The following is a 15,966-nucleotide window of genomic DNA, read 5'->3' on the forward strand; positions in this document are numbered from 1 at the left end:
TTGACAATCTATTTTTGCATCACCATTGTGAAGAAATCAGTCAGATGGATTTAGAACCGTCTAACCATGGAATCAGCTTTTGGCTTTTGTGGTGCAATGGTAGTACCTCTACTTTTGAGCCAGAAGGCCCAGGCTCAATTTCCACCTGTTCCAGAGGTTTATAATAAAGTTTCTGAACCGGTTGATTAGAAAACAGACTTCTTGTTTAGTTCAGGACAGCATGTGTATTGCTGCTTATCTACACTGGAGATATCAGCAGGTAGATAAGATGCAGGATGGGTAAGCGGCAGGAGAAAGTCATCCAAACAGATTAACCAACTTTGTTCAAACATCAAATTATCAATGAGGTACTTGGTTACTGCGTATCTTCAAAAGAAATTCTAAACGCTTGTAAACAGATCTATTGTTATTTTGGAGATAACAAGGTCTGCAGATACTGGAGTCAGAGCCAATAGTGTGTGGAGTTGGAGGACCACAGGTTACGGTTTCAATTTTATAGAGTACATACCTGGACACTCCTCATTGGTACACTCCCATTTTCCATGGCTGCAAATGCTGTAAAATAAAAGTATGAATATAGAAAAATACAAGTTTGCTACAGGAGTAAAAAGGCGAAGACAGCTGTACTAAATTTGGATTTCCATATAAGTTGAATTGAATGATCTGGCTCTGGTATGGCAATTCTCTACAATCTCTAGATGGATTACATGTTGCTGCACCCATTTCATTTCTATTCCTATGAAACAACATACATAAAAAATGAATTAAAACCAAAAGAACTGCAGATGCTGTGAATCACGAACAAAAACAGATGTTGCTGAAAAAGCTCAGCAGCTCTGGCAGCATCTGTGAAGAAAAACAGAGTTAACGTTTCAGGTCCGGTGACCCTTCCTCAGAACTGATGGTAGCTGGGAAAACATTGGTTTTGTTCACATAAAAATTGAGCCTTTTTTTTGCATCCAACATCACAGCTCTTACAAAAGACTAAAGGAAAGGAGGTGTCTGTTAGCGAAATATGCCTGTCAGAAGTATTCTTGTCATTTTACCCAAAGAGATGTGAATATCAGTTGTTACTTATTAAGATACCATAATCAAGTTGTAGCTGTTGTTTTCTTTTTAGAATTGTCAGAATGCCATTTAAAACAAAACTAAGTACAGATATTTCTTTATTTTGCAAATTTCCTACCACCCTTACTTTCCATCTGGAATGGAAAAACTTTGATTTTTTTTTCAATTCTTGAGACCATCAAATTTAATTCTATTGTCCTAGTGTGCCACTCTGAAATAAGCTATCTTTTCACAGGCCAGTTTAATGCCTGGTTTGATTCATTGTCTCATATACTGAAATACAGTAAAAAGCTTTGTTTTACTGAATCCCTATGGTATGGAAACAGGCCATTTGGTCTATCAGGTCCACACCCATTCTCTGGGGAGCATCCCACCCAGAACAACCCCCTACCCCATCCCTGAATTTTCCTTCCTAGACACTATGAGCAATTTGGCACGGCCAATTCATCTAACATGCGCACCTTTGGACTGTGGGAGGAAACTGGAGCACCCAGAGGACACTCACACAGACCCGGGGTGAATGTTCAAACTCCACACAGACAGTGACCCGAGGCTGGAATTGAACCCAGACCCTTAGTGCTGTGAGGCGGCAGTGCTAACCACTGAGCCACCACATCACCCCACTGTTTATGTGCAGTGCAGGCAGATCATAGTAAGCAAAGGATGTACAGATCAAAAAAAGACTTAGAGGTATACAGGGTACGTTGCACAGGGCATGTGCTAAGCAAGTTCAATGTTAGCGAGATCAATCATGATTTGAAGCTACAGAGTTCAGTCGTCAGTCTGATAGCAGCCAAGAAGGAGCTGCTCCTGAACCTGCTGTTGTGTGTGTTCAGGCTTCTTCCTACATAATCTCAGTTATCTAACAGATTTGTCAGAGATGGTAGGTACCTAAGCAGAGACAACATCGCCTTTAGCCTAAAGTCATTAATTTGGAAAGATAGGCCAAACATGTTGACATGTTTTAATATCATGTTGACACATAGCTAATCCGGCACAAGATAATTCTAGGGCAGAGACTGGGGCAGTAGAAGGCAGAATGAATGGGCTGATCCATTGAGTTGGGCTCTTGCCTTACATATTAGCTTTCAGCATTTAGGTTCAAACCAGACTAAGGAGGAAAAGAAAAAGCTTATTTTCCTTCTGTAAATGGTCTTGTTGAAATTGATTCATATAGCTTCAATCCAGCCCATGCTGAACAAGGCCCTAAAATACAAAGCTGTTGTTACAAACATATGTTTATTATAAGCTAGCCAACATCTGCTTATTCGACTGACTAACTTCACAGACCTAACAATATCTCCTTTGACTTTCAATCTATTGAATGTATTCTTAGAGTTATAGAATCATAGAGATGCACAGCATGGAAACAGACCCTTCAGTCCAATATGTCCATGCCAACCAAATGTGCTAAATAAATCTAGTCCCATTTGGCAGCATGCAGCACATATCCCTTTAAAACCTTCCTGTTAATGTACCCATACAGATGCCTTTTAAATGTTGTAGTTGTATCAGCCTCCACCACTTCCTCTGGCAGCTCATCCCATACATGCACCACCCTCTGTGTGAAAAAGTTTGCCCTTAGATCCATTTTAAATCTTTCCCTTCTCACCTTAAACTTTACATGTTAATTTTGGATTCCCAGCCCCTGGGAAAAGACATTGTCGATTTACCATATTCATGCCCCTCATGATTTTATAAACCTTTATAAGTTCACCCCTCAGCCTCTGACACTCCAGAGAAAGTAGTCCCAATCTATTCAGGTGCTCCCTGTAGTTCAAACCCTCCAAGCCTGGCAACATACTTGTAAATACTTTCTGAACTCTTTCAAGCTTCACAACATCTTTACTATACCAGGGAGACCAGAATTGAACACAGTACTCCAATAGTGGCCTAATCAATATCCTGTACAGCTGCAGCATGACCTCCCAACTCCTGCACTCAATGCAGTAACCAATAGAGGCAAGCATACCAAATGTCTTCTTCACTATCTTATCTAACTGTGACTCCACTTCCAAGGAACTATGAACCTGCAGTCCAAGGTCTCTTTGTTCAGCAACACTCCCCAGGACCTTACCATTGAGGGTATAAGTCTTGCTTTGGTACACCTTTCCAAAATGCAGCACCTCATATTTATCTAAATTAACCTCTATCTACCGCTTCTCAGCCCATTGGCCCATCTGATGAAGATCCTGTTGTACTCTGAGTTAATATTCTTCGCTGTCCACTACACTTCCAATTTTGGTACCATCTTTTTGGTTATCTAAACTTTCTGTGGCTAAACTGTTCACCCATTGGCAAAGTGCACGAGATTGTATATAGATATTCAATTGGTATAACTTGTCTGTATATAATTGCACAAAACAATGAACAAACTAATCTTCACCACTTTATGGGTTTACCTTACTTAACAAAACAAAGAAAATCTTCCAAATTATTTCCTTGCATCCTAGTCATTTAGGCCTCGGCCAAATCTGGTCTCAACAGCTTTCAGTTTTAATAAACTTGCCAATAAATGTGGATTCCTGTCCTTACTTTGCTGTGTTCACAATCAGCAGAAATACTAACAATACTGAACACTTGGGACCAGAGATATTGCAACATAGTAGATGTGAGAAACATGCAATTCCTACAGTGTGGAAACAGGTCATTTAGCCCATCCACACCTTCCAAAGAACATCCTACCCAGATCCATCTCATCCCTGAAATTCTGCATTTCCTATGGCCAATCCACTTAATCTGAAAATCTTTGGACTGTGGGAGGGAACAGGAACTTTCAGAAGAAACCCATGTAGACAAAACGAGAATGTGCACACTCCATACAGACAGTCACCTGAGGATGGAATCGAAACTGGGTCCTGGGTGCTTTGAGGCAACAGTGCTAACCACTGAGTCAACGTGCTGCCCTTCACTAGTTTGACCAAAGCAACATAATTACTATAACTGTTTATTCTCTCAGTTTTGGTAAAATATCCTTAATGCCTAATTTAATAAGATATTTCTCATTTTTAAAATTTTCAATCCCTTTTAAAAACACATTTTAAACACAATTATTTTCCAAATCTTTTAAATAGATGTAATCCCTAATCCGTGCCTGAATCCAAAAGGGCTTAGGATGGATATGTTAGCAAAAAGAAAACTATACTGAACATGGGAGAGATTTGACAGGTATTTCCAAGCTTTACCCAGTGAATACTTGGTGGCACTCCTAATAGTTAGCTCAGTGTACCCCATAATGAGCTTTCCATTCCTGATCATTGCAAGTTTAGTTCCAATACTAACCAGGTGTGGCAGTCCTGGGAGATACTTGAACCTGGAGGGTACTGTTTACCCATGTGCATGCAAGAACACTCTGAAGAAGCAACGCAAGTGTCCCCATCCAACAGCCTCCCATCTGAAACCCAAACAAACATGACACCATTATGTTTAGCATCATAATGAAATACTGTGCTCGATAAACTTCTGGGAGAGTGAGCGAAAAATGTAACAATCACCTCCACAAGTGCAGCCATCCATGCATTGCTCATGACATAACTGATTGATATTTAAACTCCTGCATGTTTGTTCACAAGCTGGCACACACACGCCATACTCCATTCCAGATGGACATTTCAGCTCTGGTTAAAACAAGATTTATATTTACATCATGAGAAAAGGCACATTTTTAAAAGCTTCAAAGTCATCACTCCTAACCATTACATACTAAATAACTTTAAGGATATGGAGTTTTGATATGTTATTGGAAATCGAATAAAATATGGCATTAATCCCAATAATTAATGTCTGAGATCAAATGCATGTTAGAATAAAAACTAAAGATCTAATTTTCATTTAGATGATATTTACTTGTAAAACCTACGATTTGGAATTAGCTAAACTTTACCAACCCCTTCTGTTTTGCTGGATATAGATATATTCATTAGCAGAGATACCATCAACATACAGAAATGATCAAAGACCAACAATCTAATCTTTAATTAGTTTAAGTGCTGAATCAGAATGAATCAGTCTTCAAATCGATTTCATTTAGTGGTTTTGTTTATGTCACTGTTATTAATAACCTCAATGAGTGTGTGTTTATCGACCTTTTAAAGTTACATTATTGTATAAGAAGTCAAGGTAAACAGGAACATCAAAAAAAAATTAATAGCATATCAGATGTCAGAAGTGGTAGTTAATAATTGCAGCACAGTTGTCTGATAAAAGCCAAAGAGGTTTACAAGAAAAACCATTTCTTTTAAACTTACTGCAATCATTTGCTGTAAACCAGTCATTGAGAAGTACACCTTTCAGAGCACAGGACCTTGCATATTCCATAAATGCTTGACAGTGACAATTTCTTCCTGCACAATGGCATGTATCATCCTCACAAATTGCAATGAATGGTTCAGGATCTAGATGGTCATGACATTTTTGGAATACCTTGCTTGTTTTGAGCGTTTTGCACTTTTGCATGATGTTCTATGTCCAAATAAAAGTTGAAGATATTAGAAAAGTAAACTTTTTCTCTCTTTTTCACACACACACACACACGCACACACACACACACACACACACACACACACACACGCACGCACACACATACACCCCTTCCTTTTCATCTCAAGCCTTTATGATTATCAATCATAGCATTATGACAAAATACATCACTAAGTTAAAAACTTTATCACCATTAAGTATCTTTCAAAAATAATGCGGACCTTGAACATATTGGACACCAAATTTTAGGAACAATAAAGGACCATGTAACAAAGAATGCTCTTTCAATATTTGTACATTTATGGGTTTATGTAAAATTAGCATTTCTAAATAACAGACCAACAAGTTTATTGGAGATAATTCCAAAGATCGTAAATGCCATTTTCAGTAAAATAATAATAGATTTCCATAGAATCAACCGGTATATTTAACTTGGAAACGAGTGAACTTGAATAAAATTTCCACGACATATTAAACTGCATACTTTTTGTTTATATGTTCAAGACAATATATTCCTTGACTAGCAATTAGTAATCAAACTTGACTCTTGTTATTGTATAATTTTCCTGTCGCAGGCAACAAAGTAAGTACAGGAAAGTGCAGTGGAATTGCGTATAATCAGATCACCCTTTTAATGGCACAAAGGATCAAATGTTTTGGTAATGAGGATTCTTTATCTTTATTGAAATGGTGAACTCACATTTTGTACTGCCTCAGAAGACATGTTGCAGGTTTTGCTTGGAGCAGACACTCTGTTGCACAGCTCCCCAACATCGTGCATTGCCCAAGAGTTGGCAAAATCGTAACTGTTCACCACCAGGAATCCTGTGAGAAAATTCAGTGGTTTTAATCACCATAAGAAGTTTAACTTCCCAAGGTTGGGTGCTTCAGTCTAGTTCTGTTAAGATAAACCAATAAAATCTCTATTAAAAAATACTAAATGTAACTATCTACTTTCTTTTTTTCTGTAAAATGTGTTTTATGACTTGTTCAATGTTTCGCGACTCCAAAAATGCATTGGACGGCCAAATTTATTCTGGGTGATCCACATAAATAATAAAGTTTAGTAGAAATGGAATGATCAGAACTTTTTCAGTGATTCATTTCCATCTTTTTGAATTTCTTTTTTGTTAGTGCAATTCCTAATTATGAAATTGCCAACTTGCACAAACTAATGCAATGTTAAATTACATTGTATCACCTTTAGCTCTTTTGGGGTATTCTTGCTTCAAGACCGGAAGATTGTGTTATGGGCCAGGCCAGGCACCTTCAAAATACATTTAGAAAGTAGCCTAGATCCTAGCATTTTCTTATTTTAAAGGTAAATCTGAGGTGCTATATTCCAGATGCAATTTGATTAGTCAAAATACTCGACATTAAGCAAAACACAATTTAATCAAACACTATAGTTAAAATACAACAAAAGAAAGAGGAAAGAGGAATAATTTAACTCTGTCAGAAAACTTAACAGAACAATAGATTATTTTATTACTAAAAAGTAACTGATCCAATATAGTAACTTTGCACAAACACACCCTTAGCAAAAGGCAAATTCAGAAAATAAAATTGTCTCACACGCAGCTCTAGCAGCCCAAGAGGGAGACAAATCCAGACAGAACTCAGACAGAGAGTGTAGCAGCTGGGAGAATTCACTGTTGTCCAATCCTGCTGAGACCCCAGCAGCAACTACTGAAAGCTAAAACCAAAAGTTCTCATTCCGTGGGAGGGACCTTGACCACACCCACTCAGCTGTTGCTATTGTCCCAACTTTTAAAATAAAACCTACAGCTTCACAACTTGTTTATCTTCTCATAGACTGCTTGTACCTGTCTCCCAATTTCTCTCTAAAAGAAACTGGGACAAAACCTACAGCCACAGTATTGTCACAATAGAGAGTTTAAACTTCAATTCAAACTTCGTAATAGAATATAGATTTACACATCAGTGGAGTATCAAAGTAATGCAATCCCATTACTGTTGCCATCATCCAAATGTGCTAAAGACCCATTTGACATTTTATATGATACAAGTGATCCTATGATTAATTCTCAGAGGTGGGAGCCTCTTTAAGTTTGGCCAACATTTTTCTTTTAATGTACATCACCAAAAAAACTGATCATTTTCTGAATTATTAGTTGTCAAATTTTGAGTTTAATTACTCAAGGTGTTCTCAGGTGTGATAAGGTGCTATCTAAAATTTTGTCCCTTTCACAGTATCATTAAAGCTGGCTCCAAGTGGCCTAGCATGTTTTATTAATGCTAATTGTCCAAATCTTAACACCATCATTGAAAATATTGCGTTACCTGCCAAGAAATTGATTTTGAAACACTCTGCACACAGTACCAAATCTCAGTCTTATTGTTGGAATCTGTGTTCACTGTTGGTCATAGTTACAATCTCAGTTGACTTGATAATTACCTTGTGTTTTTTTTGTTTAATGAACGCTAGTTATGGAAAGAAAAAGTAGAAAACATATGAAATAACTCCACAGAGGTAGGTATCTCTTTACCAAGTCACCCTTTATTCATACATGCATAGCGCTTGATACTGGTCCAACCTCCTCGGAGCCAGCTCTCAGAATGAGCAGAACCTCTGACTCTCCTGTCTTTATCTGTCAGCCAAGGCTTCCTGACTGGACCAGGTTAACAATTCCCATCGGGGAATTCATATTCTATGAGGTCCACCTGCCTGACCTCATTCCAATTGCTACAACATGCATTTTAATGCAGATTTTATGAAATCTATATGAAAAGTTACAGAAAAAAATTAAAAACAATTGAAAACATATTGTTTTATTACAGCAATATTACAAGAAAGTGTGAGCATTTTTAGAGATGTGCATCATTGTAGTAACAATGTAGAAAGAATAGAAAGGAAACAGGAAGCAGATGAGTTTTATTAAGAATTAAATTGTTGATGATTTGTTCTTTAATTAGGAAAGTGTAGAACAGTGGCATCTATTGACTGGACTTTCATCCACATCACTTATTTCAAACCAGTTTTGGAGACCGAATGAACTTAAGCTTCGTTGTTATTTCATCATAGCATATCGTATAATCCCAATATATCTTATCATTGAATCTCATTCAGCCCAACATGTACACACTGACCCTCCGAAGAGCATCCCACTCAGACCCATCCCCCTACCCTTTCTCTGTAACCCTATTTCCCCATAGCTAACACACCTAATCTACTCATCCCTCAACACTATGGGCAATTTAGCATAGCCAGTCCACCGAGCCAACAATCTTTGGACTGTGGGAGGAAACCGGACCACCTGGCAGAGACGCACACAGACACAAGGAGAACATGCAAACTCCACACAGATGCTTGCCCAAAGGTGGAATCAAACCCAGGTTACTGATGGTGTGAGGCAGCAGTGCTAACCACTGAGCCACTGTGCTGCTCTCATATGTAGACGCCCATAGACTTTCCAGGGGTTTCCTCTGGCTCTTCAACATTTATCAGAATAGTCACTGCATGTTTTATGCTTGACTGACTAATATTGTTTTCTATGACTGCCCTTGTCACTGGGCACCTCCAGGAAAATCAAATAAAAGTATTTATTATGAAAACAGTACCTTACTTTGTGTAATTGACTTCTTTTGGAAAATCAATTATGACCTGCCAATAAGTTTCCAATACTGTCATTGGAGTGGACCTTCAGAAGCATCTTATTATTTTCAGAGAAACCGAAGACAGCGTCAATATTTTCAAGGGATCCCAAGCAGCATACGAATGACTGCAATTATCCATCTGTCCTTAAGAATGCATCAATTTTTGCCAAGTCACCTTGGAAGTATTCATGAGTGTCTCATTACTTTCGGTGGATACTTCAGAGCCTGTTTGTTAATACTGTGAATTTCAGAGGGTATGCCAATATTTGCAAAAATTTCTGTGTTGACTCTTTTTACAGTGGCTCCCAGGACAATGTCAATATTTGTAGAAGGTTCCCAGGAACATCAATTATTGCAGGGAGATTGCTGGAAATCTAATCAATATTTGGAAAGATCTCCAGACGTATTTTAATTTTCATAAATGCAAGTGAAAAACCAAGTCAGCTCTGTTCGGGGTTACTGAGAAGTCTAGGTTTAGGTTTCATTGTCATGCATACTCAAGTACAGGGCTACAAGAGTACAGTGAGAAGTGTACAATGTCACCCGCACACAATGCTATCTTGGATACAAAGTACCTAGGTACATAAACTTAGTTACAGAAGTAGAAAAATAAAGAAATAATATAGTATGTCAATATTTATGAGGCAAATCTAGGAAAACATCATTTACTGGAGTTTCCTAGGAGCATGTAATTACTTCCAGTGGATTTTTACACTCAAATTTTTGAAAATCAAGTGATTCATCACTAACGATTAGTATATTACCTTCTTGACTTATGTAATCATCTTGAGGAAAATTATTGTAGTCACCACAGAGTCCGCACGTCCGACTAGCATATTTTTTCGACAGCATAATGGCCACACTTCCACTTGTATCGATCCTGACTGTGAACCCATGTTCATCACTGGATATGATATAGAAACCTGATTCTGTTCCTATAAACACTCCGTGGGATGCAAATGGCAGCAAGACCCTAGCAAAACAGAACAAACAGGTATAAAAGTATGATATTGCGTGAATGGCACAGTTATACGTAAAATGGCCTCTGGAGTGCATTTCCACACTTATAATGCTATGCATTCAACATGTACTCAAGGGGAAGAATTTTAGCCCAAGCCACCCAGTTTGGGAAATAAAGTATAATGGATAAAATGCAATGTTACAGTCAATAAATAAAACACTTGCATTTATGTAGCACCTTTCATGTCTACCAGATGTCTCAAAGTACTTTACAGCCAATGAAGTTCTTTTTTTAAAAGTTTAGTCACTGTTGTAACGTCAAAATATTGCAGACAAGTTGTGCTCCATAAGCTTTCCTAAACAGAAGTGTGGTAATAGCCAGGTAATCTACTTAAGTAATATTAATAGAGGCATAATTATTGGCAGGACACAGGAGATAACTCCTTGTAAATAGTGCAATGGAATCTGTTACATCTACAGAAATAAAAATTTCTCAGTTTAATATCTTGTCCAGAAGATGACCTTTCTGAGAGTTTATCATTTGCACTGCAGATGGGTATCAACTTCAATTTTTGCGCTTAAGCCCTGGAGTAGAATGAAAGACCAAAATCTGTGAGTCGCAGCTGAGATTGCGACTAGCTAAGCCACAGCTGACAATGACAGTAATCATCAACATGAAATGTTAACTGTTTCTCGCTGCGGATGCTGCCAGACCTGCTGAGTATCCCGGATGTTTTCTATTTTTATTCAACCGGGCACAACGTATATTGCTTTGCTCTGACTGATGGGAATCTTCCTTTTTTTGGACAGGCTGATGCACCTACAGTAATGGACAGAGCATTATCTTCTAAAGGTCAGAACTATAGTTGTTTGGCCAGCAGAGAGTGAAGACCCCCAGTTCTTTTAAGTTCAAGTAATTTTTCTTTAAATCAATGCTCCGAGACCATGTTGCAAATGAGGTTCAAGAGTCTATTGATTTCATTGAGCCATACAAATTAAAATTTTGGACACATTCTGTAAATGTTTTCATACTGAGTGATTTGAGACTGTATCCTTCAGAGAATTATGTTACAGCTTCTTTCTGGTTCTTAAGTGTCACTTTATGGGGGACACAGATCAATCCTGAAACAAATACAAAATATGATGTAGAAACTCAGCAAGTCAGACATCATCTGGGGAGGGAGAAACAGAGTTAGTGTTTCGAGTCTGGTCTGACTTCTTCAGACACAGTGGTAAGTTGGCTGAGGGATTCAAAAAATAGTTAAGGGAATTGATTGTCCTATCACCTATTAGTGTCACTGTGACCACAGAAAGGGCAAAATATCAAGATCAAGGGCTCTGCACCGTAGGGCAGATCATAGGATTAGAGAACCATGGAAACAGACACTTCATACCAAGCTCATCGATGCTGACTCGGTTTCCTAAACTGAGCTCTGAACATAGAAGGTGCACCTTTGAACTAATTTTCAGTTATCTGCCGCTGTTACCTTTTCTTTCTCACAGACGCTTCTCCTTTTAAAGAGAGAGTGACCTCAAAGTATTCTCCCAGATACAAAGAAATGCTTGTCCGTTTTCCATCCTGGAAGTTACCTGAAAGGTACAGGGACTTTGTTACTTCTCCAAACTTACCACACACACAGTGATCAATTGCATATGAAACTGAAAAGAAACTGGTAATATCCCTAAGGGATGGAAATACCTAGAAGACTGAATGAGCGCTTCAAGCAGTCGCCAGCCAATTTGTAGCTGCAGTGTCCTGGAAACTCGTAGAAGTTCCCATCGAAAGTCTGGATGTGGTACTCCCCGAAAAGACTGCAGCGAGCATCTCTGTTTGGTTTGTTCTTGCCCTCAGCGAGTGACGGTTTCCTCTGCCCTGCATAACGGACACACAGTCATACAGCTCGGAAAAAGATTCCTCAGTCCAGCTGGTCCATGCTGACCATAATCCCAAAGTAAACTAGTCCCACCTAGCTGCTGCTGGCCCATATCCTTCCATGTACTTTTCTAAGTGTTTTTAAACTTTGTAACTGTACCCGTAAGCTCAGGAAGTTCATTCCACACACGAAGCACACTCTGTGTAAAAATATTGTCCCTCGTGTCTTTTTTAAAGCTCTATCATCTCACCTTAAAAATATATCCCCGAATCTTGAAATCCCAGGGAAAAGACATCATTAACCCTATCTGTACCCTTCATGATTTTATGAATCTCTATAAGGCCACCTCTCAACCTCCTACGCTCCAATGTAAAATATTGCAGCCAATCCAGCCTTTCATTGAAACTTAAACCTAAAGAGCAATTTGTTTCACCTTCAAACAAGGGCGAGAGCCCATCGATTCAGAGTTTTTACACACTAAACTCTCCAGAAACTTTTAAAAGTACTTTATCTATTTGAAATACGTATTTTAAAAAACCTTAGCCCAGTTCACCCAAGGAACAAGGAATAGACTGGAATCAGTTAAGTCAATAGCCTCAGTGATGGAGCCCAATGATTGATTGACAGTGCCAAAGTAATGTTTACATTGCTGCAGATTATTTGTCTCACGAATTCAAAGTTGAAAGGCTTACAATACCTTGAGAAGAGGACATCAAAGTGAAGAGGAAAAGCAAGGACAGACAATTGCTTGCCATCTGTGAAAACTAGAAAGGAAGACAATCAACAAAACCGTGCAGAATGACTGACGTTTGCACTTCTCTCCCATTCTGCAAAATTATGCACAAAAATATAGAAGACATAATTAGAACAAGTAATCATGCATATTTCCCTTTTGACTTGCTCATCTGTCCAACTGCTTCAATGTCGCAGCTTTCAATAACGTTTGAGTATTCCGCACAATCCCCAAAACAGCCTTTGCGGCCATGGACAGGGCCGAGAAACAAGGAACGCTTACCTTGGCTCCAGCTTTTGGAGAGACAGATCAGCTTTAGAACCAAACTGACTAAAAAACAGTATTAAACCAACATGCTCTGAACTTCAGCAGGGTGACCTCTAAGGCCTGATAAATGCCTTCTTGGGAAAACAGTCTCATTTATACAGGACAGGAACTGTAAAATAATCAACATTTTCAAGGGGGGGCGGGGCCAACTTGGCACGAATCCTTTAGTGGATTCATGGTATCAGATTCAATAGAATCAGTACCCAAAAGGAAACAATGGAAGGAAACTGGATAAAACACACTGACAGATTTACCAGAAGCAAGAGAATCAACGAACTCGAAAGGGTAGGTTTCTTTTTAATCACTCCAATAAGATTGTAAAATAATTAACAATCCAAATAATCCCTGTCAGGAACTGAGCTTAATTGGCAAATGCTTCCTTTGACAGAAGCAAAACATTCAGCTCATACATAACATTAACAGAATCATCATCTAATCTTTAAATTGGGTTTCAGTACTGATGGCAAGAATTGTCATTCTTTATAAATTTGATCATATCCACAAAAATATTGAAAGTAACCCTCACCATACCACCCATAAAAAAAAGTATCTCATACTTTGGCCTTGCATGTCTGGCAGCGGTGTTCTGAAAAAGGGTCACTAGGCCGGAAACATTAACTCTGCTTTCCCTCAGATGTTGCCAGACCTGCCGAGTTTCTCCAGTAACTGTTGCTTGTTTCCGATTTCCAGCAGCCACAGTTATTTGTTTCTTTTCTGTTGTTTTCCTTTGGCTTACAATGAGCTTGGAAACAAGGACACACTTCCCCAAAGGGACGGCACTCAGCTGAACCAGATCTTGTTACTGTCCTTGCAGAAACGGGAACAAGATAATTTCTGGAGGATTTAGAAAGTAGGCACAGGACAGGGCTGTTTAAGCCTATTCCACCAGTCAATATGATCGTTACTGAACAAACAACTCAGTACCTTTTCTCACTTTCTCCCCATAACCTTTGATTGCTTCAGTCCTAAGAATTATATCCAACTCCTTTTTGAAACCATTCAATGTTTTGACCACAACTGATTTCTGTGGCAGGCAATTCATACCACACTTTTGATAAAGAAATTTCTCTTCATCTCTGTCCTAAGTAGTTTATCTAACCCATATTTTCAAAATGTGACTCCTGGTTCTGGACTTCCGAGCAATTGGGAACATCTCTCCGTGTTTACCTTATCTACACCTTTTAGAATTATACAGTTTTCTTTGATGTCATCCATACCGCACACCCACCCCCCATCACAATTCTTTTGCACTCCAGTGAATATAGTCCTAACCTAATCCAGTATCTCTTCATACACTAGTCCCACCATCCCAGGAATCAGTTTGGCAAATCTTGGTTGCACTGCCTTCACAGTCAGAACATCCTTTCTTGGGCAAGGAGACCAACATTGCACATAATACATCAGGTATGGTCTCACCAGGGGCTTGGTATAATTACAGCAGGGCCTGTCTGTTCCTGTACTCCAACCCTCTCACTGAAGGCCAGCATTCCATTCACCTTCTTCACCACAGGTTGGACCTGTATACCTACTTTCAGGAATTGGTAAACAAAGACATCCAGGTCTCATCACACCTTCCCCTTTCCCAATCTTTGACTATTCAAATAATAATCTGCCTCTTGTTTTTGCTGCCAAAGTGGATAACCTCACATATTTCCTCATTATACTTCATCAACTGTCCATTTACCCTTTCACTCAACTTGTCCAAATTACACTGAATTATCTCTGCATCTTCCTCACAGTTCACTATCTGATCCAATTTCCTGTCTGCATCCACATCAACACACTACCCCAACCTCATGTGCTTTAACTTTACATGCTAATCTCTTATGTGGGACCTTATGGTAGTTCAGGTAAACCACATTCAGTGACTCCCCCCTCATCAACTCTACTAGTTACATTGAATCAAAATTCCAATAGATTTGTTCAGCATAATTTCCCTTTTGTACATCCATGCTGACTGTCTGATCGTGTCATTGTTTTCCAAGCGCTCTGCTATTAAATCTTTTATAATGAACTTCAGCATTTTCTCCACAGCTTATGTCAGGCCAACCAGTCTATAATTCATGGTACCATCTCTATATCCTTTTTTTAAAATAGATGTCTTACATTAGCCACCCTCTAATCTGTAGGAACCGTTCTGGAGTGTATAGAAACTTGGAAGTTGACTACCAATACATCCATTATTTCTAGGGCCACTCCCTTCTTGCATGTAGATTAGTGGGCACAGGGGATGTTTTAGCCTCTAATTTAATCAATTTCCCAAACATCAATTCTCCACTCATACCGATTTCTTTCAGTTACTCCCTCCCACTAGACCCTGTGCTCTTTAACATTTTTAAGGACATTATCTCCGTCCTTTGAAACCTGGGTTACCAGGAGCAGCAGCTGGAGATACTTTCTGTTTCTGTTCTAGTTCTGGGCACAGAAGGAACGTACCACTGCAATGAGCTCTCCTTCCAAGACTTATATCTTTAGGCACTTCCATGATTTTGAGTGAAATCCAATATGGAATACACTAGAGTACTTCTTCTCTGGACATCTGTGCTATTGTCCATGCAGACTGTAAAAACATTACAAAAAATAAGCAATAAATATAGTATAAACACTCACCCAACCTTACTCACCCAGACAGGTAATTGCTCTTGGCCTGTGGCATTTTTTGAAACCTGACATCACCACAGGAGCTCCACCTGTAAATTAGAGAAGCTTCCCGTCCATTCCATTGCTGCACGGACTGAGTTCAATCTGGGCCTCACCCTCAGGCTTTTAGCGGGAAGCTCTGTGATCACCATTCACCTTCACGTTTACTCCTCTCTGCTCCACTCTACTCGACTCCCATTGCTGCTCCAACTGCATCCACTGTGATGCTGACTGCAGGACAATCTTCCCAGACTCAATGTCATAAGG

General features: G+C 39.0%; 1 protein-coding gene across 2 annotated transcripts in view; it reads right to left on the minus strand.

Annotated features, from left to right (window-relative positions):
- The window catches only part of vwf (von Willebrand factor), a 104,335-nt gene extending 91,131 nt beyond the window's left edge, over positions 1-13,204 (minus strand). Inside the window, exons 1-10 of one of the 2 annotated variants that reach the window (XM_059654662.1) lie at positions 13,015-13,204; positions 12,697-12,763; positions 11,825-11,998; positions 11,613-11,715; positions 9,930-10,138; positions 6,248-6,372; positions 5,316-5,529; positions 4,563-4,685; positions 4,351-4,462; positions 509-555 (exon numbers count right to left, since the gene is read on the minus strand). In XM_059654662.1, coding sequence (XP_059510645.1) covers positions 509-555; positions 4,351-4,462; positions 4,563-4,685; positions 5,316-5,529; positions 6,248-6,372; positions 9,930-10,138; positions 11,613-11,715; positions 11,825-11,998; positions 12,697-12,754 — 1,165 coding nt within the window. In that variant the 5' untranslated portion in view covers positions 12,755-12,763; positions 13,015-13,204. The remainder of the gene's footprint in view (positions 1-508; positions 556-4,350; positions 4,463-4,562; positions 4,686-5,315; positions 5,530-6,247; positions 6,373-9,929; positions 10,139-11,612; positions 11,716-11,824; positions 11,999-12,696; positions 12,764-13,014) is intronic. The other variant, XM_059654663.1, reaches the window with a different exon arrangement.
- Between the last annotated feature and the right edge of the window lie 2,762 nt (positions 13,205-15,966).

Source organism: Stegostoma tigrinum, chromosome 25 (genome assembly GCF_030684315.1).
Source record: "Stegostoma tigrinum isolate sSteTig4 chromosome 25, sSteTig4.hap1, whole genome shotgun sequence".
In the NCBI taxonomy this organism is placed as follows: domain Eukaryota; kingdom Metazoa; phylum Chordata; class Chondrichthyes; order Orectolobiformes; family Stegostomatidae; genus Stegostoma; species Stegostoma tigrinum.